General features: G+C 58.4%; 1 protein-coding gene across 2 annotated transcripts in view; it reads left to right on the top strand.

Moving 5' to 3' along the window:
• The window catches only part of KIF1A (kinesin family member 1A), a 108,445-nt gene that overhangs the window by 19,112 nt on the left and 66,673 nt on the right, over window positions 1-22,660 (top strand). For both annotated transcript variants that reach the window (XM_017860698.1, XM_017860697.1), the window contains exons 2-10: window positions 4,742-4,908; window positions 13,678-13,754; window positions 14,759-14,938; window positions 15,686-15,751; window positions 16,386-16,564; window positions 18,222-18,333; window positions 19,508-19,585; window positions 20,222-20,287; window positions 20,744-20,761. In XM_017860698.1, the coding sequence (XP_017716187.1) occupies window positions 4,803-4,908; window positions 13,678-13,754; window positions 14,759-14,938; window positions 15,686-15,751; window positions 16,386-16,564; window positions 18,222-18,333; window positions 19,508-19,585; window positions 20,222-20,287; window positions 20,744-20,761 (882 nt within the window). In that variant the 5' untranslated portion in view covers window positions 4,742-4,802. The remainder of the gene's footprint in view (window positions 1-4,741; window positions 4,909-13,677; window positions 13,755-14,758; window positions 14,939-15,685; window positions 15,752-16,385; window positions 16,565-18,221; window positions 18,334-19,507; window positions 19,586-20,221; window positions 20,288-20,743; window positions 20,762-22,660) is intronic.

The raw sequence follows: 22,660 nt of genomic DNA, 5'->3' as shown, positions 1-22,660 counted from the left end.
TTGACCTTTTATCTGCAATCTTAACTCTTTCTTTTCCACTTGATGTTATCTTTTCATATTCTGTTTTTCTCCTTCATTGCCTTCTATTAGATTCATAAAATAAATTTTAATTTTTGGGTATTTTTCTATTAACTTGTTAGTTATACATTAGTTTTCTACTTTCTAAATGATTACCCTAGCAATGACAACATGTATCGTTGACAATCGAATGTAAATGATTACTATGACCTCTTTCATGATCATGTTGAAACCTTGCAACCTTGTCTTTTGGTTTCTATTATTTCTGTTGAGAAGTCAGTTGTCAATTTCTTTTTTTTTTTTTTTTTTGAGATGGAGTCTCGCTCTGTCACCCAGGCTGGAGTGCAGTGGCACAATCTCGGCTCACTGCAAGCTCTGCCTCCCAGGTTCACGCCATTCTCCTGCCTAAGCTTCTCCGAGTAGCTGGGACTACAGGCGCCTGCACCATGCCTGGCTAATTTTTTGTATTTTTAGTAGAGATGGGGTTTCACTGTGGTCTCAATCTCCTGACCTTGTGATCCACCCGCCTTGGCCTCCCAAAGTGCTGGGATTATAAGCGTGAGCCACCACGCCCGGCCTTTTTTTTTTCCTGGCTGACTTTAAGCTTTATCTCTTCATCCTTGGTCCTAGCGTTGTTGTAGTGCTGTGCCTTGTGTGGCTTTCTTGTTTGTCTTGCTTTGTGTTTGTAGAGTTTCTTGAACCTGTGGGTCGATGTGCTTCAGCAGCTTTGGACAATCCGTGGTCATTAGTTTTGTAAATACTGCTTCTCCCCCGTCTTGGTCCATTCCAGCTGCTATAACAAAAATATCACAAACCAGGTGGCTTATGAATAACAGAATTTATTTTTCATGGTTCTGGAGGCTGGGAAGCTCAAGAGCAAGGCACATTGGCTGAGGATCTGCTTTCTGGCTCCTAGACGCCTTCTTGCCCTGTTCTCATGTGGTGGAGGGGCTGAGGGGTGTCTCTGGCATTTCTTTCGCAAGGGCACTGATCCCATTTGTGAAGCTCCACACTCATGACCTAGTCACCTTCTAAAGGCCCCACTTCCTAACACCATCACTTTAGGGGTTAGGATTTCAACACAGGAATTTCCATTCAACACAGCACCCCCATTCCATTTCTTCTCCTAGATTCCAGTTACAGGTATATTTGACCATTTCAGTGTGTCCTATACTTTTCTGGCTCTCATGTCTATATTTTCCATTCTTCTTATCTGTTTTAAATTTTCTATATTTCTATTACCTATCCTCCAGTTTACTAACACTGTCTTCAACTGTGTCTAATCTCTTGAGTTCCTAATTTTAGTTATTTTGTTTTCCAGATCTAGCATTTCCCTTTGATTATTTGTTATAGTTTCCAGTCCTCTGGCAAAATTATCCATTTTCCATTTATATTGTCTGTCCTTTTGCTCTTATTTTGAATATATTAGTCAGGATTGTTCTAAAGTCCTTGTTTAATAATGCCTAGATCTGGATCATGTGTAGGTATGTGTCTCTTTTTTTTTTCTCATGTGTTTATATTTTATTTTTCCTCTTTGTTTTTAATCAGAGTCCTTTTTTATTTTACACCTTCTAAGTTTTGATTGGATGTCACACATTGCCTATTAAAAGAATGTAGAGTACAGAGTTTGAAAAAATAAAAATAAAAGAGTGTAGAGGCTCCAGATGGCTTCCATTTTCTCTCCCAGGCAGCCAGACTGAAATCCGAATTAAGCCAAGTGAGGGCAGGTTGTAGTTTTCATAAGGCTCATCTGAGCTATGGCTCTACCCTGCTCTTAGGTTTTGTACCTTCCTGGGCTTTCAGCCAGAGCCTGATGTGATCACTGGGTATCCTCCTCCTGGAGGACCCTGAACTCAAATCTTTGTTCCTTAGCATCTGAGACTGTGCAAGACTCCTCTTTGGTTTTCAGTGTGAGTTTTTAAAATCCCATCTCTCTTACCTTCAGAATTTGGCAGATGTCTTAAGGGAAGGACTGGGCATTTTGGGCATTTGTTCATTTTAGTTCTTTACCTCTCTCTTCTGGAATCTTGGCCTCTCAAGTTTCTTTCTCTTGCCCAAAAGCTCTGCAGCTTCCTCCGTCCCTCAGCAATGGCTCACTGTCTGGGAAGACTCCAGATTCCCAGTCTCTTGACCCATGCGCAGAATGCAAATATGCCCGGAGGCTGTGCTGCGGAGGCCAGCTCCCGTCTTGGCAGCCCCTCCTCTGGAATGTTGGCTTGCGGCTGCACACTGATTCCTTCACACACATTGCAGTGTGGTGTCGGACCTCTTGAGCAGTGTGTTTGTCGGCTGCTGGCCACTGCACCCACCAAGCCGCCTTCGCCTTCCATGCTTTGTGGTGTGCATATTCCACACCCCAGAGTCAAGAACAGAGGCTTCTCTGTGTCCTTGTAATGCATTTACATTTTAAAGATCAAGTTCTGTATCTAGCTTTATTTTTCCAATATGGAGAAAGCCAGTTGTCCCATACTGATCTTACATCATTCCCTAAATTGTTGCCTTTTTCTTTAATGTGTGTGTATGTGTGTGTGTCTGCTTGTGGACACGCCTAGTCTGTTCACGTGTCATTTCTAGACTTTGGAAATGATTGTAGCTCTATAGGATATATGATAGCTGGTAGGCGATGTTTCCCCTCTTTGTTCTCATTTTTCAAAGTGTTCTTGTCCTGCCAAATTCCATTGAATGTCCTGTTGGAATATTTTGCTTATTGGAATTGCACTGAATTTATATAGCTAAATTTGGGGAGAACTGGAAATTTTGCACTGTTGAATATTTGCTTTTCATCAATATTTTCTTAATCTCGAAGTATTTCTGATTTCAGTACTTGGGATTACTGAGTCAAAGGGTACAGACTTTCCTAAAGGTCCAGGGCATGCTGCAAAATGGCTCCCTGGAAACCTTGTGGGATTTGTGCTTCAGCCAGAGACTCGTGAGTTTGCCTGTTCCTCTCTCCATCCCGGCTGGAATGTCCTAAGACTTCTTCCAGCTTTAAAAGTGCAGGAATTTCAACACAAGGAAACACAGATTCTCAGAGGTCATCCCTCCGTCCACGCTGGCGGCCACTCCTGGCTGTGAGGAGAAGAGAGAGTTGGCAGAAGCACTCTGGAGTGTAGACGCAGCTGCACCTTGTGGCTCTGAGGGGCTGTGGTATAGCCGGCATGAGTCCAGCCACATCAGGAACTTGTCCCCACTTAGTCATAGGGTGCTCTGGCACTTCCTTCCCCGCTGTAGCCTCTGAAGAGCTGTTTGCCTGAGGGACAGCCCTGCCCCACATCCAGCCTGTTCTGCAGAGGAGTTCTGGGGATCCTGGGGAGTGGCCTGGGTGGAATCTAGGAGTTCAGCATCTGCCTTGGTCCCAGGCTCGCTGTGCCCCCTTTCCTTCTGCAGACAGACCCCTCCTGCTCTTGATCCTGGAGCTTTCGGGGCAGCCCAGAGGGCTTGTCCCTTCTTCACAGCCGTGAGGCTGGGGCAGTGTGAGACGGGGGCGTTTGGCCACATTCCCCCAAGGGTGGCACTTACGGATGGGGATGACCAGGCAGAGGGTCGCCTTTTCATGGAATGTCAGTGTGGAAGGGTTTCAAGGAGGCCACCTAGCCTTTGCTCTACTTGGATGCCTCTGGTGATGTGGGACTCACCACTGAGCGGGCACCCTAGAGCGTTTAGATACCAATTGGCGAAAACCTCTCATGTCAGGTTGCATTAATTCTGTTTCGTGGAGCTCTGGCCATTCCTGTAACCAATAGCTCTGTCCTGAGCCTGTCCCTGTCCCTGTGCCCAGGAGCCCCATCCTTCAGGCCCCAAGTCCCACGGGGGAAGCAGCAGCATCTGACTGGTCAGCCTGGAAAGACCTTTTGCAGTGGCTGCTTCGTCACTGTTTTGTGGGCAGTTTTCATCAGCCTTCCTCAGAGTCCCAGCACCCGAGAGGCCAAATCATTTTGGAGTTCCTGACCACCACGCTGTCATTTCACAGATGGTAAACTGAGGCCCAGGAAGCTGAGTCACACCACTGGGGTAAAGGCAAGGCCGAGGCTGGTCCCCCAGCCCTGGCTTGTACTGAATTTCCCATGACTTGCGGGCTGCTCCTCCTCAGTGGGGCTCGGGAGTGTTCCTCGCCTCCTTCTGCGTGAATTACCAGCAGGAAATTGGGCTGAAAATGTTGGTTTTTGTTCCACTGCTTGAGGTTGTCTGTCCTGTTCTTTTCATTTCTGAGTAAAGTTCTCTTTCTTGCTAATTCAGAGACCATGCTACTGCTGACGTGGCTATCAGCTGGTGCTTGGTGCGGAGGGTGTGATGGGGCATTCTGGAACACTGTTCTGTTTTAAAGCACCCTTGACATGCTGATCTGAAGCCAGCACTGGCTCTTGGGGCCTGCCCGGACCTGTCATGGAGCCCACCAGGGCCCGCGTCTGCAGGGGAAGACCCTTCTTGGGGAATTTGCCATGGGTGTGAAGGCCACCTTCACGTTCACACCCAGGTCGCTCTGTTTCTTTCGTTGGGTTCCAGCTTCCCCAGGCTTGTGAAGTCGGCTTCCACTGGTCCCGCTGGGCTCCTGCTTTCTAGAATTATCTGTGCTGCCCCCTCTCCTTGTGGATTCCACCCCGTGCATATGTCACGTGGGGGCTTTGGAGTGGAGTGGAGAAGACCTGTGGCTTCAGCTGCAGCCAGAGTGCCTGTCCTGCCTCTTCGGATATTGTTTCTAATTCATGTTTCCCTTTTTTCCAAGGTGTTTCCCCCCACCCTGGGGCTCCCATTACTGCAAGGAGTGACCCACGAAGACCACAGCGATGGCCGGGGCTTCGGTGAAGGTGGCGGTGCGGGTCCGCCCCTTCAATTCCCGGGAAATGAGCCGCGACTCCAAGTGCATCATTCAGATGTCTGGAAGCACCACCAGTGAGTATCGGCCTGCACGGCATCGATGTCGACCACGGGTTGCTGGGGGCCGTGGTCCTGTGCCTACGGGCCAGGCTCCGCGGTTAACCTGGCCCCAAGAGCAGTGTCCACCTCCTTGTCTATGTGGTGTGTAGGTGTCCTGGGGCTGCTGTGACAAACCGCCACCAATGGTAGTGGGTTTATAAGAGTAGAGATTTGTGCTCACAGCTGTGAAGGCCAGAAGTCCAAAGTCAAGGTGCCAGCAGGACCTTACTCTCTCTGAGCTCCTAGGGAGGACCTTTCCTGCCTTCTCTGGGATCTGGTGGTTGCCAGCCACCTTGGCTTGCAGCAGCGTCGCTCTAGTCTCTGCTTTCGTCATCACGTGGCCTTCTCCTCTGTGTGTCTGTGTCTCTGCTTTCAAGTGGCTTTTTTTATAGGGACACCCATCCCTGGGTTTGGCTTTCTTATAAGGATACCCATATGTTTCCCCACATGTCCAAACCATATCAGCATCTTGGAGCAAGAACCAATTGTCATCTCTCCTTTCTGTGGCTGGCTGGGCTCAGCGGGGCAGTTTGTGCTGGGGCCTCTGGTGCAGTTGCAATTGCTGCTGCTGTCACAGGATCAAGTAGTGTCAGCTGCACTGAGTGGTGACATGAACAGCCACCTGGTCTTCAGGATGTGGACAATGACAGCCTCCCCATTCACAGGTGCTGTGCACCTGTCCAACATGCTGTCATCTATTATCTACCAGGTGGGGAGGGGGGTGCCCCAAGGGGAGGACACTCAGGTCCCAAGGAAGCTTCCTCCCTAGGTTTGGTCTCCGAGGCCTGCTCAGGGACTGGAGATTCCGGTGTCACTGGGAGTATTCTGGGCTCTGTCAGGTCCTGTGGAAGTGAGGGCTCTGCTCGGACCCTCTGTCTGGCCTAAGGGTGATCCTTCCAGAAGCCTGTGGAGCTCTGTGGCTAATCATGGTGCAGTGGGCAGGCTGGGGAGACCCTGCTAAACTCCAGGGTATGGGGGCTGCTGCGGCTATGGGACCCCAGTGCACTTCAGGATTGCATCCTGACTGTTCATTATGATGAATTGTTTTGTCTGCTTGGTCCCTGGAAGCAAACCCAGAGATGAGGATTTGAGCGCCAAGAGTTTATTTGGGAGGTGGTCCCAGGACACATGGTGGGAGAGTGGGGAGTTGGGGGGAGCTGACAAAGGTGCATTTGTAAGTGGGTAACCTCCGTGGCCGGAGGCCTGGCCTTGGTGGGGCCCTTGAACAACGCAACGCACCTCCGGGTTGTCCTGCCCAGGCAGGCGAGTGCTTCTCCAACAATGCTCTCTGCGTTAGCTGGCTGCAGCCCTGGCCTTTTGTGGTTGGAGAAATTGCTCAGGTGGCAGGACGCTTGTCTTTAAGTGGGAAGCCTCGGGCTGTGCAGAGCTGTGACTCTGGGTGCAAAATGTGACCTCAGGTGCGAACCATGGCTCTGGGTGTGAACTTCGACTCCAGGTGGGAACCATGACCTCTGGTGAGCACTGTGGCCCTGGGTGGGCAGAGGGTGCCTGTGTCACACCCCAACAGGCTCTGTTGTATCTTTGTAAGGTGACCCAGGACATCAGGGAGGGCCCTGTGAATCCCCTTCCATCCTCCACTGGGTGACAGCAGCACAGTTGCCACCTCAGTCTTGCATGTGGGTCATGGGGAGCTCCGTGGTTGGCACAGTGACAAGAATCAGACCCATCGAGCAGCTGAAGATCACCGGAAGCAGAGTGGATGGAAGAACAAAGTCTCAGAGATGGGATCCTCCTGCCCCTGAACCTTGGGAATGGCCCAGCCTCAGGCCAGACCCTAAATGACAGGGTTAGGCAGTTGGGCGGGTTGGGATGGGTGTCACAGAAGTGATGGCCAGGGTGGGCGAGGGGCCCCCTTGCAGCCTCCGATCTGCTCCCTGGCCCTGCCTCCAGGTGCACTGGGTGGGCGGCCGCCCCATTTTGCATTTCCCCTCATAGGATCCAGAAATGGGAGGGTGCAGCCTGGAGGTGAGCCAGCATTGCCAAGACCTTGACACTGGCAGCGCTGCCTACCTGGTGAAAGGTTGTCTGGCTGAGGCTGCGCTGGCCCAGACCCCACAGAGCTGGTGGTTCAGAGACAGCAGTGCAGGCTTGGACCTGAGACCTCATGCCCCAGTGGTTTTTACCTGCTTCATGCCACCCTGTCCTCTGGCCCGGAGAACAAAGGCTGAACCAAAGCTTTTCCCCAGGGCTTAGGAGCCAGAGGCCAGAGCTGTATCTGTGGGCAGCCATGTTTCCTTTGGCCAGCGAGGCCAGCGAGGTTGAAACCTGAAGCGAGATGCCTTGCTTCAGATGCTTGGATCCTGTCCTGATGTGAAGACATTGGAGTTCTGGGATTTCACCTGTATGCCAGCAGCCTCTGCTCCGAGCAGAAGTCCAGGCAGGCCCAGGAGGTCAGGAGGGGAACGCAGGAGCCCCTACACTTTTCTTTGGGCAACTGCTAGATCCTGAAGGAAACTCCCCTTCTCAAAGGTGAACATATGCAAGACACCAACCTCTTCCGAGGTGCTGATCTTCCGGGGATCACCAAACTAAATCAAACGTCTGCGGAGTTGCAGCAAAGTTCTGAAACCAAGGAGGAGGGAAGGGCCATGGACTCAGAACGGGGGTGGAGAGCCCGCCAGGGTGTTTCCTCCAGGACACCTGGAATGTTTCAGGCATCGTCACCTTCATCCTCGGGAAAATGAAGGGCCACAGAGCCAAGACAACACATGAGATCAGTGTCCTGCCCACTGTAGCCAACAACGCACCAAGACAGCCAGGGCCCCAGGTCGGCCCACTTGTAAAAGGCAGGTTGTGAGTGTGGCAGGGACAGGCACCCAGGCCGCTTGCTGGGGGCGGCTTGGTGATATATATCAGACGTGTGATGCCGACCTCACCAGGCTGCTTCCATGAAACGCAACAAAGATTATCCAGCAAGTGTTCAAAGGTGTGCATTTGAAACGTTCACCCTGGTGCTATTTTACCAAGCCCGGGACAACTGCCCAAATGCCCGCTAGCTGGGAGCTGCTGAGAGGGTAAGTCTGTCCCAGCAGTGGACTCGAGTGCTCCTGAAAGCCTTGTGCTTACAGCCTTGGGAAAATGCCACACAATATTGTGGGGAAGGGGGCAAAGGTCAGCACAGAGCCCAAGAGTGAGGCTGTATGTAGGTAGAGGGCAGATAGGCACTTGCTGCAGGTCCTGTGTGCACTGGATGTACGTGTGCGTGGGAGACAGCGAGGTGGGGTGAGGGAAAAGAGTGGCAGAAGAATGAATAATCAGGAAAAATCTCTAGGAAAGCTTTTTTCATTTTGGAGAAAGCAAACCACTGGTGGTTTTGGAAGAAAGTGCTGGAAGCCATGTCAGAAATCTGGGTGAAGGGCTGAGGGAGCTCAGGAGAGAAGGATGTCCCCTGGCCCTGGCGCAGGGAAGCCTGCCGGAGGAAGGTGGTCATGGGCTTTTCTCATGGTGGTTGAGGGACCAGGGTGTTCCAGAGGGTTGACCTGCCCCAGAACAAGCCCAGGAGGACACCTGCAGACAGGGCATGAGAGGGTGCAGGTGGATGCCCACCTGCCAGAAGCACTCACAGGAGCCACTGTCCCTGGTGACTTCTCAGCTGCTGCTCAGATCAATAGAACTGGGAGTGGCTGCCCTGGCTGGTGTGCCAGTTCCCTTGGAAGATGGTGGGGGTTGTGCCAGGCCCCTCAGAGAATGTCATGGGGAGGTGACCTGGCCAGCCTGCCCTGCCTGCCTGGTGTAGCTGCTGACTATTCCTGGAATCTCAAAACACGAGGAGAGGCCCCCCCTCTAAAGCGTGCCTTGTAGCTCCGCTGTGGTGCAGAAATTCGAAGCATTTGAAAGTAAATTTAACTGTCATCCTGTAATCATCACCTGCATAAATAATCCTCTTCATTTGAACACACCAAACCTAGCAGTTTTGTGAGCTGGCCTAGCTGTCCGTTAGGTGCACTTCGGTCCGGCCTGGCCGAGCTGGTGTGGGTTGGCCTGGGGTCAGAAGTTGAGCGTGAGTGCTTCTGTCCTCCTCCTGTCTCCTCACGTCACATTCTCTGCTCTGAGGACCGGAGGACATGAGGGCCCTGAGCCTGCCCAGCCATTCTGCAGATGCTGGAGGCTGGCTTGGGATGTGGCCCCTCAGCCATGTGCGGCCCCTGAAGTGAGTTCCTGGAGTGAGGGGCCTGGCTGCACTCATGACTTACTCACTGTGTGACACTGGCTGGATGGCATACCTTTAGGCCTCCGTTTCCCCACCTGTGCGGTAGTGAGGGGTAGTGCCGGGGACTCCCTGAGATCCCCAATCATTTCTATACTCTTCTGGCCATGCAGAGGAGGCCCAGGGTGGGGGTGGCCTCTCATCCCTGCCCTCGCCCACAGGTGGGGACTTGGACCCAGGGTGGGCGTGACCCCAGGTCCCCGGCTTCCACTGTGGGCTCCCCCAATCCTGAGCAGTCGGGGAGCTGGACAAGCCCCTCCACACAGGCAGCAGTGGCACCCACGTGGTCCCTGGAGCTGCTGTTACAAAGGGTTATGTACTGAGTGGCTTCAAACGACAGAAATGTCTCCCCCTGTTGTGGAGGCCCGACTCCGAGGTCCGGGCGCGCTGCAGAGTGGGCGTCTTAAACAGCAGATGTTCCCTTCTCAGCGGTCTGGAGGTGGAAGTCCAATCAAGGCGCCGCAGGTCTGGATTGTGAGAGGGCTGTCTTCCCAGCCTGCAGACGCTGCCTTCCTGCTGTGTCCTTGCCTGGCCCAGGGAACTCGGGTCCCTTCCCCTTCTTAAAGTCGCTCATCCCACCATGATGTCCCCGACTTCGTGGCTTTGTCTCACCTTCATCACCAAACAAGGCCCCATCTCCAAATGCCATCTGGTTGGGGGTCAGGGCATTGCATATGAATCTGGGGACACGCTCGGCCCACAGCAGGCTCCGTCAGGGAGAGCCAGCTCAGCTCAGCCCTCACACCTGGTGCTCAAGGCCGCAGGGACGCTGAGACTCTGAGAAAAGGGCTGTGTTCCATTCCTTTCCTGTCCCACTTCCTCCAGCTCCCCGAACTCCTCCCTCTACCCCTCCCCCTGCTGTCTCTGTTGTCTCAGCGTCCAGCCCTTTGCAGGCCCATGCAGAGCCCTGGGAAGGCTGCCTGATACTGGGCACCTCGCCGGCCTCGGAGGGGCCCAGCTCTGGGGGCCTGGCCAGAGCCCAGGGCGGGAGGAGATGGGGGCCCTAAAGGGGCTGGTTGAAGAGCCCAGCCCAGCAAGCCCCAGGAGGACCTGTTTCTCCCTCTTCCTTCCTCAAACCTGCACAAGGAAAAAATTCCAGACCCTGGCAAAAAAAAAAAAAAAGCTCTTTCTCCAGCAGAATTGGGGAGGTCTCTGTGAGAAGCAGCCTGCTGAAAGAGGGACTGCCTGTCTCCACAGGCCTGGCGGACCTCAGGGCTGGGAGGTGTTGTGGGGACCCTGCCTTCTAGTCTGGCTGTGTGTCGTGTGACCTGGGGAGAGGACCTCCTCTCTCTGGAAATTGGGGCCCATCTGTAGTGACAGAGAATGGTTCCTAGCCACAGCACAGGGTGTGGGAAGGGTGGCAGGGCTAGGGTGGGGTGGGGGTCCCAGCCACAACACAGGCCTGGGAGGGGATGGGTCAGGGCCAGGGTGGGGTGGGGTCCTGGACATAATACATGGCCTGGGGGCGGGGTTGGGGACAGGGTAGGGTGGGGGTCCCAGCCAGAATACGGGGCCTGGGATGCGGGTGGAGACAGGGCCAGGGTGGGGTGGGGGTCCCGGTCACAACACAGGCCTGGGAGGGGTGCGGGCCCAGGACAAGCAGGCCTGAGGGATTCTCCTATGGGCCATTTACAGCTGTGACTAGGCCCCACTCCTGCCCACTCACCCATGCTGCCCTCCGTCCCCCACCTACCTGGCATTCCTTGGGTACCACCTGTGCCCTGTCCCGGGGGCCCCCACCTCATGGAGCTCATGGCCCATGTCGGGTGTGGCACCAGGGCTTCATCTGAGCAAGGTTGGCATCCAGGGCTGGACAAGGAGCAAGGGCTAGTGGGGGTGTGGGGATGGGGTCCCAGCCTGTGCGGGGAGCCCGACCTGGGTGCAGCGGGGTGAGGCGAGGGGGTGGATGGGGCAGGAAGGGGTGTGGGGATGGGGTCCCAGCCTGTGCGGGGAGCCCGACCTGGGTGCAGCGGGGTGAGGCGAGGGGGTGGATGGGGCAGGAAGGGGTGTGGGGATGGGGTCCCAGCCTGTGCGGGGAGCCCGACCTGGGTGCAGCGGGGTGAGGCGAGGGGGTGGATGGAGCAGGAAGGGGTGTGGGGATGGGGGCCAGGCCTGTGCGGGGAGCCAGGCCCAAGTGCAGCGGGGTGAGGCGAAGGGTGGATGGAGCAGAAAGGGGTGTGGGGATGGGGGCCAGGCCTGTGCGGGGAGCTGGGCCCAAGTGCCGCGGGGTGAGGGGATGAGGTGGACGGGGTGTTGTTGCTGGCTTGAGCAAGGGGTCCCAGGCCTCTCTGTCAGAGCTGGGAGGCCCAGCCGGGCTGCGCTCAGGAAGGCACTGCCATTGTTTCCACAGCGCTGGCTGATCCGTGCTGGGGTTCTGGAGGTGGCACCACGGGTGCTGTTGCCTGGGTCCTGGCCGTTGCCTGAGTCCTGTAAGGCATTGAAGTCAGGGCAGCTCGGCCTCCTCTCTGCCTCTACTCCTGGACACAGCACGGATGTGGCCTCCCTCACCTCCGAGGATAGGGCTGTGATGGTCAGTCCCCGGCTCCCTCCTGCTGGCTGCCCAGGGTGCCTGGGTGTTTCCTGGAAATCCTCAGGCCAGGGATGGGGGTCCAGGTGGGACCTGAAGTTGGATCTGCCCTGGGGACAGGGCTGCCAGTGATGTCTGCTGTCAGCAGGACGCTTGGCCAGAGAACACAGCCCAGGTGCCTGCCCGCAAAACCACCGAGCCTGGGGCAACAGCAGAGTGTGGACAGGCAGAGGGTGTCTCAGTGCCCCGAGCTGTCATAAGGAAGCACCACAAACAGAAGTGTACTGTCTTGTGATTCTGGAGGCCAGAAGTCTGGTCTGAGATCAAGGTGGTGGCAGGGGTGGCTGTTCCTGAGCCATGAGGGGCACTTGTCCAAGCCCTCCAGCTTCTGGGGCTTGCCGGCTGCTTCTGGCATTCCTAGCTTGTCATCACCCTGATCTCTGCCCTCGTGTTCTCATGGCACCCTCCCTGTGCACATCTGTCTCCAAATCTCCTCTTTTATAAGGACATGGCAGCACTAGATTAGGGCCCATCTTCATGGAGTAGGACCTCATCTTAACTAATTACATCTGCAGCAACTTTATCTCCAAATGTGATCCTATTCTGAGATACTAGGGGTGAAGACTTCAAAATATGAAATTGGGTGGGGGGACACAGTTTAATTTATAACTGGAGTATTTTATTCTCCGTGGTCCTGGTGGCAGGTCCCCAGGATGCATGCTGGCATGGAGGGTGCGGGCATCCTGGAGGCTGTGCCGCTGGCCCCCAGCCCACGTTGGCTGAGAAAAACCAATGCGGGGCAGACAGAGCCTCATCTCCAGCCTTCTTCTGCAAGCATGGGATGGTGCCATGAGGGCTTCATTCTTCAGGTTTGCTGATGTGATGGTGATGGTCTCCAGGGGCTCCCTGACCAAGATTGGCTAGTGTTCCTCCTGGGGGTGAGAACCTGGGAGGGGACTGCCTCAGGCCTCCGGGCCTCTGTCAACACTGATTCTGGGCTCAGACAGTGTTCCAGGGGGCAGCGGGTCCTGTCCTTCCTTCTGGCCACTGAGGACACACAGCCTGCAGGGTCCAGATCTGTCCAGGGCCAGGGAAACACTGGGGCAAGGATGGAAGGTGGCGGTGCTGGTGCTGCATCCCTGAGACACCTGCAGGCTGTGTGGGTGGGAGGAGCTCCTGGGACACTCACATTGGGACAGCTCCTGGGAAATCCCCCAGGCGCCGGCTGTGGGCAGCGACATCATCACGTGTTCATGGATTTGTTCTGGGTTTGATGAACAGACATTCTGCGAGCACTTTCTAAAGCCAACCCAGGGTGCCTGGGATTGGGCTTGAAGTTGGGTGGAGGAGGGAGAGGGAGGACGGACTCTGGCAGAAGACAGTCCCATAGAGCTCTGTTCAGAGTAGCAAGCCTAGAAGAACCACACGGGCATGACACAAACGTGATGGACATCCAAGCTTCCAGCACTTCTCAGGCACGTGCATGCTGAGCCAGAGCGGAAGGGCCGAGGCAGGGGGCAGGGCAGGGCAGGGGCTGTGAGCCCAGGGTGAACTCCAGAGATGGAGGGGCTGCGGCTTGCAGGTGGGAAGGATCCTCCCTGGGTGGCTGCCTTTGAGGGGAGCCAGTTGGACTTTGTGGGAGAAGGACGCAGAGCCTTGCAGGCTGATAGGGTGGTGCCCTCGGGTGTTTGTATGTGGTAGGGCCCACCATAAAGAGGGGGCAGAGACAGGTCGTCTGCCTGGGAGTGGGGTCCTAGGTCCCCTCCAATTTGGGGGCCTGGCTTGTTGGGGGCCCAAGGCCTCTCAGGACGACTTCCCAACCTTGGACTGTAGATGCCAGCTAGTCAGGGTCCCTCTCAGCACAGCGCTGACCACCTGTGTCCCTCCCGCTAGTCAGGGTCCCTCTCAGCACAGCGCTGACCACCTGTGTCCCTCCCGCTAGTCAGGGTCCCTCTCAGCACAGCGCTGACCACCTGTGTTCCTCCCGCAGCCATTGTGAATCCCAAACAGCCCAAGGAGACGCCCAAAAGCTTCAGCTTTGACTACTCCTACTGGTCGCACACCTCGGTAAGCGGGGACCCTGGGTCGGGGGAGGCGGGGCAGCAGTGTGCAGGCTGTGTGGCCCTCAGGGTCCCTCAACCTCTCTGAGCCGCTCATTCCTCTCTAACGGGCGAGGACCCCACCGTGCTCCCCTGCAAGGTCACCCTGAGCGGCCCATGCAGGGTCCCCAGCGAAGGCAGTGATGGAGGCTGCAGGGACTGAGGGGCCTTCAGCTCCCTGTGGGGAGTTTCCAGGGTCAGAACTGTCTGTCCACCTGCTGGTGACTTTTCCCCAGACGTCCCAAAGTCAGAATGCCCAAAGCTGACCCTGAGCCTGCCTGGATGCTGTGCCCTGCACTCTGGGAGCCCAGGAGACCCCTGGACTCTTCTCCTTCCCTCCTCCCCCGTCCAGTCCACACTGAGCCCCGTCCTCCACCTGCCAGCTCCTGGACCCTTCTAGAAGACATGCAGCCTCCTTATCTAAGCCCCTCATGTCTATATCTCTGAACACCTGCCCCCCATAACAGCCCCAGGGTTCCCTGCTTCTGCCTTCCCCATCCAGTCCGTCCTCCTTCCAGGATGACCCCCAGCCAACCACCCTGTGCCCCTGCCGAAAGCGCCCCACTGCCCTCAGGACAGTGTCCAGGTGCCGTAGCCCAGCCTGTGGGGTCTCTGGGTCTTCGCACTCTGCCCCCAGTCCCAGCTCTTGTCACCCCTGCTTGTCACGGTCACATGGAACTTACTTTGGTTTTGAGGTCCCACCTTTGGGACTTTCACATGCTGTTCCCTCTACTGGAACCCATCCTGCCTCCTGCCTGGCCAGCCGCTCTTCATCTCTCATCTGTGACACAGAAGGCTCCTCCTCCAAGAAGCTACCCCACAGGCAGGAATAGGATGGGGGTTAGGCATCCCTCCCTGCTGTGCTGCCCTGGCACCCTGAGGCCCTGGGCACCCTCTGGCTCCACGGACATGAAGGGCTGAGCCTTGAGTGCACCCAGCCTCCTGCAGCTTCGTTCCTTCCTTGTCCTCCAGCCTGAGGACATCAACTATGCATCGCAGAAGCAGGTGTACCGGGACATTGGCGAGGAGATGCTGCAGCACGCCTTTGAGGGATACAACGTGTGCATCTTCGCCTACGGGCAGACGGGTGCCGGCAAGTCCTACACCATGATGGGCAAGCAGGAGAAAGACCAGCAGGGCATCATCCCGCAGGCACGAGGCGGGGGGCAGGGGCGGGGGTAGCCCCGGCGGATGGGGCGGGACAAGCTGAGACTGAGAACTCTGGGCCCGGCGCCCCTGAGAGCAGCCCCCAGAGAGCAGGGAGTCAGGAGGGGAAGGCCAGCTGGGTCGACGGTGGGGTTGGGGCAGGTGACAGCCAGATGTGGCTGTGAAGCTGCAGACCCAGGCCCTAGGTGCGGGAAGGGCCCTGGCCTTGGACAGGGTCCACCTTGATCATGTGCCTAGGACAGCAGCTGGGAGAGCCCTGGCTGGGGCAGCTGATCTCTGAGGGTGTGAGGGCTGGCGGTGTGGGCAGAGAGAGGTGCTCAGGACAGAGGTGACCAAACACCAGACACAGCAGTTCATTTGCTGCAGGAACCCTGAGTCCCCAGCCATTCCCCTGGGCAGGTCTCTGGACCTGAGTTGGTCACTGGTACTTTGCCTGCTGAGGGAAGGGACATAGCTGAGATGTCTGTAGGATGGCAGAGCCAGGGGGAGGGGTAGACAACACACAGGAAAGGACCAGATACCAGCTAGGGACCCCTGAGTTAAAAGAGAGACACTGGCTCCTCGGCTACAGACTTTCTCAGTGCCTTTACCATGACGTGTGTGGTGAGGTTGCAAGAGGGGCCTGCGAGGGTGGCATCCCGCCTGGCGCAGGCTGCCCACAGCATCGCAAGGGGCGGGAATCCAGGGAGCAGCCCCAGCCCTCCCTGGCTGACTGTTCCCCCATTCCTGCAGCTCTGCGAGGACCTCTTCTCTCGGATCAACGACACGACCAATGACAACATGTCCTACTCGGTGGAGGTAGGGCCCCCCCGCCTGCTGTCGGCCCCTGGGGCAGGGCTGGGAATCCCGTGTGGCTGGCAGTGCTTTTCTGATGCAAAGTGAGTGCCCACCACGGGTCTCCGCACCCAGCTTGTCCCTCGCTCATTCAAGTGGCAGGCAAGACGACGGGCCTGGGCAGGGCTCGAGACCCCCAAAACACAGAGTGACGAGGTGATCCCCACCTAGCAGGTGTTTCTCCAGCAGCTGCTCTGTGCTGGGGCAGGGACAGGCACCTCAGACTCAGGGCCTGGCCATGCCTGCTGTGGCGGGGTGGCCCTGGCATGCGTGTGTCCTAGAGCCCAGGATGGCGGTGGTGAGGGAGGCCGGATTGACACCCCTGCCTTGCACATACACACAGGAGCTGCAGACTGGGAGTCCGCTGCCCAGCAGGTGGCGCCCACCTTCTCACTCAGGGGTCCTGATGGCGGCCCCACCCCTCAGTCAGGGGTCCTGATGGCGGCCCCACCCCTCACTCAGGGGTCCTGATGGCGGCCCCCACCCCCTCAGTCAGGAGTCCTGATGCTGGCCCCTACCCCATCACTCAGGGGGTCCCCCAGTGGCAGCCTCACTCCCTGGCCTCAGGGGTCCCTGACGGCCTGGCTCTGCCCCGCAGGTCAGCTACATGGAGATTTACTGTGAGCGTGTCCGTGACCTCCTGAACCCCAAGAACAAGGGCAACCTTCGCGTGAGGGAGCACCCACTGCTGGGGCCCTATGTTGAGGACCTCTCCAAGCTGGCTGTCACCTCCTACAATGACATCCAGGACCTCATGGACTCAGGGAACAAGGCCAGGTGGGTGGGGTGACTCGCTGATCCTCCCTGCCCTCCTGTCCCGCTGCCTCTCCCCGGAGGAAGCCCCTCCGCCTCCATCCTGGCCCTTTTCTGTAGGGTCCATCTGTGCCCCGTGGAGGTGTGGCCTCCTGAGCCCAAGGTTGTTCAGGCCTGTGCCAGCCCAAGAGAGGCCGAGGGCGCCCCTGTGCAGGGGACACCATCAGCTTCATGGGGCTTCTCCTTCACGGGGGTCTGCGTCCTCTAGCTGAGGCACCCAGGGGCTGCTAGCAGCATCTGTGGCTGCTGCCTTGGTGGGGCAGCTGTTCTGCCAGTCCCAGGGGTCCAGATTCTGTGTGGGGGCCAGCGTGCTGGGGTCGGGGGGCATGTGGGGGGCGGTTGGCTGCACAGTGCTACAGCAATAAGCAACCCAGCTCCTTGGCCTCTCCTGCCCTGGGCCTCCTGCCTGGGATGCCCTGGTTGTCATGGCAACAGACCCCTCCGCCACCCAGGACTTCCTGAGGGTGAGGTGATGGTCCCTGTCACTCTCAGCTCCTGAGGTCGTGAGTCACACTCTGCGCCATCCTGCACCCCTTCGGTGGCCCCACAAGGGCCAGTGGGTGGCGGTGCTGTTCCTGATGAGACCCACAGCGCACCCTGGCCATCGCTGTGACCCCTTGCTGGAGCGGGCCCTGGGCTGCCGCATGCCATCCGCTGAGTCTTGGGAGCCTTTCCTCTAGCAGCATCTGTGGCTGCTGCCTTGGTGGGGCAGCTGTTCTGCCAGTCCCAGGGGTCCAGATTCTGTGTGGGGGCCAGCGTGCTGGGGTCGGGGGGCATGTGGGGGGCGGTTGGCTGCACAGTGCTACAGCAATAAGCAACCCAGCTCCTTGGCCTCTCCTGCCCTGGGCCTCCTGCCTGGGATGCCCTGGTTGTCATGGCAACAGACCCCCTCCGCCACCCAGGACTTCCTGAGGGTGAGGTGATGGTCCCTGTCACTCTCAGCTCCTGAGGTCGTGAGTCACACTCTGCGCCATCCTGCACCCCTTCGGTGGCCCCACAAGGGCCAGTGGGTGGCGGTGCTGTTCCTGATGAGACCCACAGCGCACCCTGGCCATCGCTGTGACCCCTTGCTGGAGCGGGCCCTGGGCTGCCGCATGCCATCCGCTGAGTCTTGGGAGCCTTTCCTGAGGTCCCTGGCAAGTCAGGGTGGCATTGGGACCAACTCCAGGCCACCCTCAGCAGTCTTGGGCTTCCCATTCTGGAGGACTGCCCTGCTGACCTGTGACACCTCCTGTGGGGTGTGGCAGGCTCCTTGGCTTCCCAGAGCCATGGGTGTGGGCCATGGTGGGGTGGACAGTGGACAGCCCCTTCCCCTCCCATATCATGGCCATGGAGGGCTCCTGCCCAGCTGGGCACTGCATGGGCTTCTCTGTGCCCAGGAGTGGGACGCTTCCCCAGCCACTGCTGCCCTGAATACACTAGGCAAGGGCTGGGGCTGAGGATGCCACTGTGGGCAGGTGGCCGTGGGCCCTGCTGGAGTCCTGGCAGGAGGCACCATCAGTGCCAGGACCGGCAGGGCGGCCCCTGGGGTCTGGGGGAGCTGCCCCCCAATGACCTGGTTCGTGAACTTGCACCCGGCCACAGGACGTGGGGTAACCGTGTGTGGCTTTCTGCTCCTCAGGACCGTGGCGGCCACCAACATGAATGAGACCAGCAGCCGCTCCCACGCTGTCTTCAACATCATTTTCACCCAGAAGCGCCATGATGCAGAGACCAACATCACCACGGAGAAGGTGAGTGAATGGCCTCACAGGCGGTGCCACCGAGGGCAGTGGCTGGTGGTCGGGGTGGGGGTGGAGGTCAGGCCAGTGGGGGCAGCACAAGGACATTGGGCCCAATGCTGGCCTGTGCGGGGCGGGCAGTGTCCTCACACTCACACTGGCACCGAGTGCGGACGTCCCTCGCCCTGCCCCGGGGGCCCTCCTCCCGTGCCTTGGCCTTCTCCACGGACCAGGCCAGGGATCCGTCTTCTGGGGCTTTTGCCTGGAGAGCCAGTCCAGGCTTCTGGGAGGGGCAGTGGGAGGGCACCCAGCCTCTCCCTGACCATCTCTGACTCTGCCCCCTGCCCTCGCGCCCCAGCCATCCAGGCCTGGGGGCACCTCAGCCACCTCCCGGTTGGGGGCTCGTTCAGGCAGCCGCGTGGGGAGCACAAAGGTGCTGAGTAGAGGGAGGGCTGCTCAGTCCCAGATGGTGCTGGAGGTCTGCCAGGCACATCCTCCTGACCGGGACTCCATCAAACAGTGAGCGGGGTCTCAGGATGGCTGAGGTGGGTTGGGGGACAGATGGGGGTGAAGCTGGACGAGGTCGGCCCAGCTGCCTGCCCTGCTGCCCTCGCTGGTGGGCACTGAGGGGGTCCTGCGGTGTCTGTGGGCAAGTCCTGCCTTTCAGCTGTGGCTCAGGAGGGGCCGGGCCTCTCGGTGCAGGGTCTCCCACCCCAGGCTGCAGGTACCCCTGTTGGGAGCCTGGCTGGTGCCCACTTTGCTAGGTGCAGCCATGGCCCGTGAAGTGGCTGAGCAGGGCCAGGGCCTCCTGGAGCTGGGTTCCAATCCCACCACGGACACTGAGCACCATCTGTGGAAGTGAGGACAGTGACAGTCGCACCTCGTGGGTGCCGTGGGGAGCGAGTGCGCCCTTGTGTGAAAAGCGCCCAGTGTGTGGTGGCAGCGCCCATGCTCCCCTGGGGAGGTGGCTGCGCACTCATTCGGGCAGGGCGTGGGGAGAGCTGGGACGGAGGTGCAGGTGGAAACTGCGGGGTCAGGACTGCTGGGCCTGGGGAGGGGTGGCGCCTTGCGGAGGGGACGCTTGGCCGGGGCTCCTTCAGTAGCCATGGAGATCTTGCCCAGGGGTCCTGGGACGCCCCCGTGCATCTTGCGGCCTCTCGTGTATGTGATGCCTCTGCTGTTTCAGGTGAGCAAAATCAGCCTGGTGGACCTGGCTGGGAGTGAGCGGGCCGACTCCACGGGAGCCAAGGGCACGCGCCTCAAGGTAGGGACCACGCTGCCATGCAGGGACTGCAGTGGGCCCCGTGTCCACACCTGGCCTGCTCCAGGGTGGGTGGCAGGAGGGCTCTGTTGGGGTCCCAGGGACCAGGGCCACCCTGAAGATGAGCCCGTGCAGGGAGGGTGGGCATAGGCTGGGGTCTTGGGCTGCCAGCAACTGAGGGCTGTGCCTGGGACACCAGCGCTGGGCACACAGGTCAGGGGCTTGGCGGGGCGGTGGCCTCTTTCGGGCCCTGAGGATTTTGCGCCAGAGGCCGGGTCTTCCCTGGGGAGGTCGGGGCACCCCTAGGGAAGCAGTGCCGGGGTCAGGAAGGAGTGTGTTTCCTCGATCCCCGCTGGCCTCAGCACCTGATGTTTGGGCAGGGGCCTCGGAAGCATTTCAGGGGGACACGGGATGGTATCAGGGTTTTTATGGCCTGAAGGCAACACTGGGGGACGTGCTCCTGGTCAGAGGCTCCAGCTGGCTTTCTGCCAGGGCACCCCATGTGTCTGTGGCCGCAGAGATCAGCAGCTGCGGTGGTGGCCTCTGCTCCACACTGCACAGGTCCACGCAAGGTGTCCCTGCAGAGCAGGAGGCCCCAGGGGTCCCCGGTGTCCCAACCCCCGTCTTTTCTGCCTGCAGGAAGGGGCCAACATCAACAAGTCGCTGACCACCCTGGGCAAGGTTATCTCCGCCCTGGCTGAAATGGTGAGTGGCCCAGCCCGGCTTCTGCAGCCAGACCCCCGGGGGTCTTTGGGGCCCCTATCCTGCCCCTGTCACCCCTGTTTCCAGGCCATGTGTCTGGGAGGTGGCTGGGTTCAAGGGAGAGCCCAGAGATGGCCAGAGTGTCACATGCTGGAGAAGGGGTAGTGGCCCTGGTTTCTCCCGGGACCCTCAGTTTCCCCGCCTGTAAATTGGGGCCGTGGCCACGGTTGGCCCCATGCAGCAGACAGCCCTGTCCCCCAGCACCACCAATGGCCTGGGCCAGGGAAGGGCAGCCCTGGGGGGACCCTGCCCCGGGGGAGCTGCTGTCGAGGAGACCATGGGGCGGTAGAACCTGAGTCACGGCCGGGGCAAGGGATCTGGGCCACCTGCTCTTCCGCCCCCACAGCCTGCGCCAGCCTCGCTCCGGGCCTCAGCCTCTCTCTGTCTCTTCCTTTTCAGGACTCCGGACCCAACAAGGTAAGTGGCTTCCTTCAGCCCTGGGGCGGGGGCTGGACGCTGGTGGTGGCGTCTGCACTGCATTGGTGCCCTGTGGTGAGGGGCGGGGTGGGCAGTGAGTGCACTGGGAGATGGGCGACATGGGGGTGGATCCTGGGAAGGAAGAAAACAGGTGTGGGAGGCCCCATGAGGTGCCTTGTCTACGTGGACAGAGGGCGTCTGGGGTGGCCTCATGGCAGGGCCTGGGGCGGAGGCTGCTGGGAGATGCTGAGGTGGGAAAGGGTGGCCTGGGGGGGCGTGGGGGCCCTGGGAGGAGCTGAGAGGGGTGCGGAGGAGCCCCTCGGGCATGGAGAGGGCTGGGGAGCCATGAGAGGAAGAGGGTGACAGGCGTGCTAGACTCTGAGCAGCCATAGGTGTGATGGGGCCAGGGTGGGGAGACGAGCATGTGTGGACTGGGCGGTGCCACGGAGGGCGCCATGTGTGAAGCTGCCTGGGGCGAGGCTGGGGACTGTGTGAGGAACCGCGTGTGCAGCCGTGAAACCGTTCGAGGGACCGGGCAGGAACGGAGTGAGCCAGCGTGGGAATGCATGAGACAGGGCGGGCGCCACTGTGAGGAGTCGCGACGTGCTCACTGGGAAACACACCGGGAACTTGGCAGTGGCTCTCTGGGGACAGAGAACTGTGTGAATTGTGAAGAGCTGTGTGGGCCTGTGGGAGGAGTTCCAAGAGACTAAGAACACCTGTGAGGCTGTATGAAGAACTGTGAGAAGGCATGGGGACTGAGTGGGGAACTGTGGAGAATGGTGTGGGGGACCCGAGTGGGAGCCAGGTGAGGAACTGAGGGCCGTATGAGGAACTGTGAGGAACTGTGTGGGAACAGGAGAGGAAGCGTATGGGAAACGGCATGAGACACTGCGTGGGACTGCATGAGACTGAGGACCTGTGCGGGGAATTGCGTGTGGAGTGGAGTGAACTGTGAGAAGCTGTGATAACCGTGTGAAACTGTGAGGGAATGGCATGGAGCGGCGTGGAGCGGCGTGGAGCAGCGTGGGGAGGGAGGAGAGAACGATCCGCTGTGCAGATTGTGCGGGACTGTGAGGAACTGTGTGGAACTGCTTGTGGAGTTGTGTGTGGAACTGTGTGTGGAACCGTGTGTGGAGCTGTGTGTGGAGCTGTGTGTGTGGAACAGTGTGTGTGGAGCTGTGTGTGGAACTGTGTGGGGAACTGTGTGTGTGGAGCTGTGTGTGTGGAACTGTGTGTGTAACTGTGTGTGGAACCGTGTGTGTGGAACTGTGTGTGTGGAGCTGTGTGTGGAGCTGTGTGTGGAGCTGTGTGTGTGGAACAGTGTGTGTGGAGCTGTGTGTGGAACTGTGTGGGGAACTGTGTGTGTGGAGCTGTGTGTGTGTAACTGTGTGTGGAACTGTGTGTGTGGAGCTGTGTGTGTGGAACCGTGTGTGTGGAACTGTGTGTGTGGAGCTGTGTGTGGAACTGTGTGTGTGGAACTGTGTGTGGAGCTGTGTATGGGGAGCTGTGTGTGTGGAACAGTGTGTGTGGAACTGTGTGTGTAACTGTGTGTGTGGAGCTGTGTGTGTGGAACAGTGTGTGTGGAGCTGTGTGTGGAGCTGTGTGTGGAGCTGTGTGTGTGGAACTGTGTGTGTGGAACTATGTGGGGAGCTGTGTGGGGAGCTGTGTGAGGAGCTGTGTGGGGAGCTGTGTGTGTGTAACTGTGTGTAGAACTGTGTGTGGAGCTGTGCATGTGGAACTGTGTGTGTGGAGCTGTGTGTGTAGAACTGTGGGGGGCTGTGTGGGGAACTGTGTGTGGAGTTGTGTGTGTGGAGCTGTGTGTGTGGAACTGTGTGTGTGGAACTGTGTGTGTGTGTAGCTGTGTGTGGGGAGCTGTGTGGGAACTGTGTGGGGAAC

Source organism: Rhinopithecus bieti, unplaced genomic scaffold, assembly GCF_001698545.2.
Source record: "Rhinopithecus bieti isolate Rb0 unplaced genomic scaffold, ASM169854v2 scaffold_56246, whole genome shotgun sequence".
Taxonomy (NCBI): domain Eukaryota; kingdom Metazoa; phylum Chordata; class Mammalia; order Primates; family Cercopithecidae; genus Rhinopithecus; species Rhinopithecus bieti.
The sequence above is the reverse complement of the archived record's forward strand: the minus strand, read 5'-3'. Positions and strand labels throughout refer to the sequence as shown.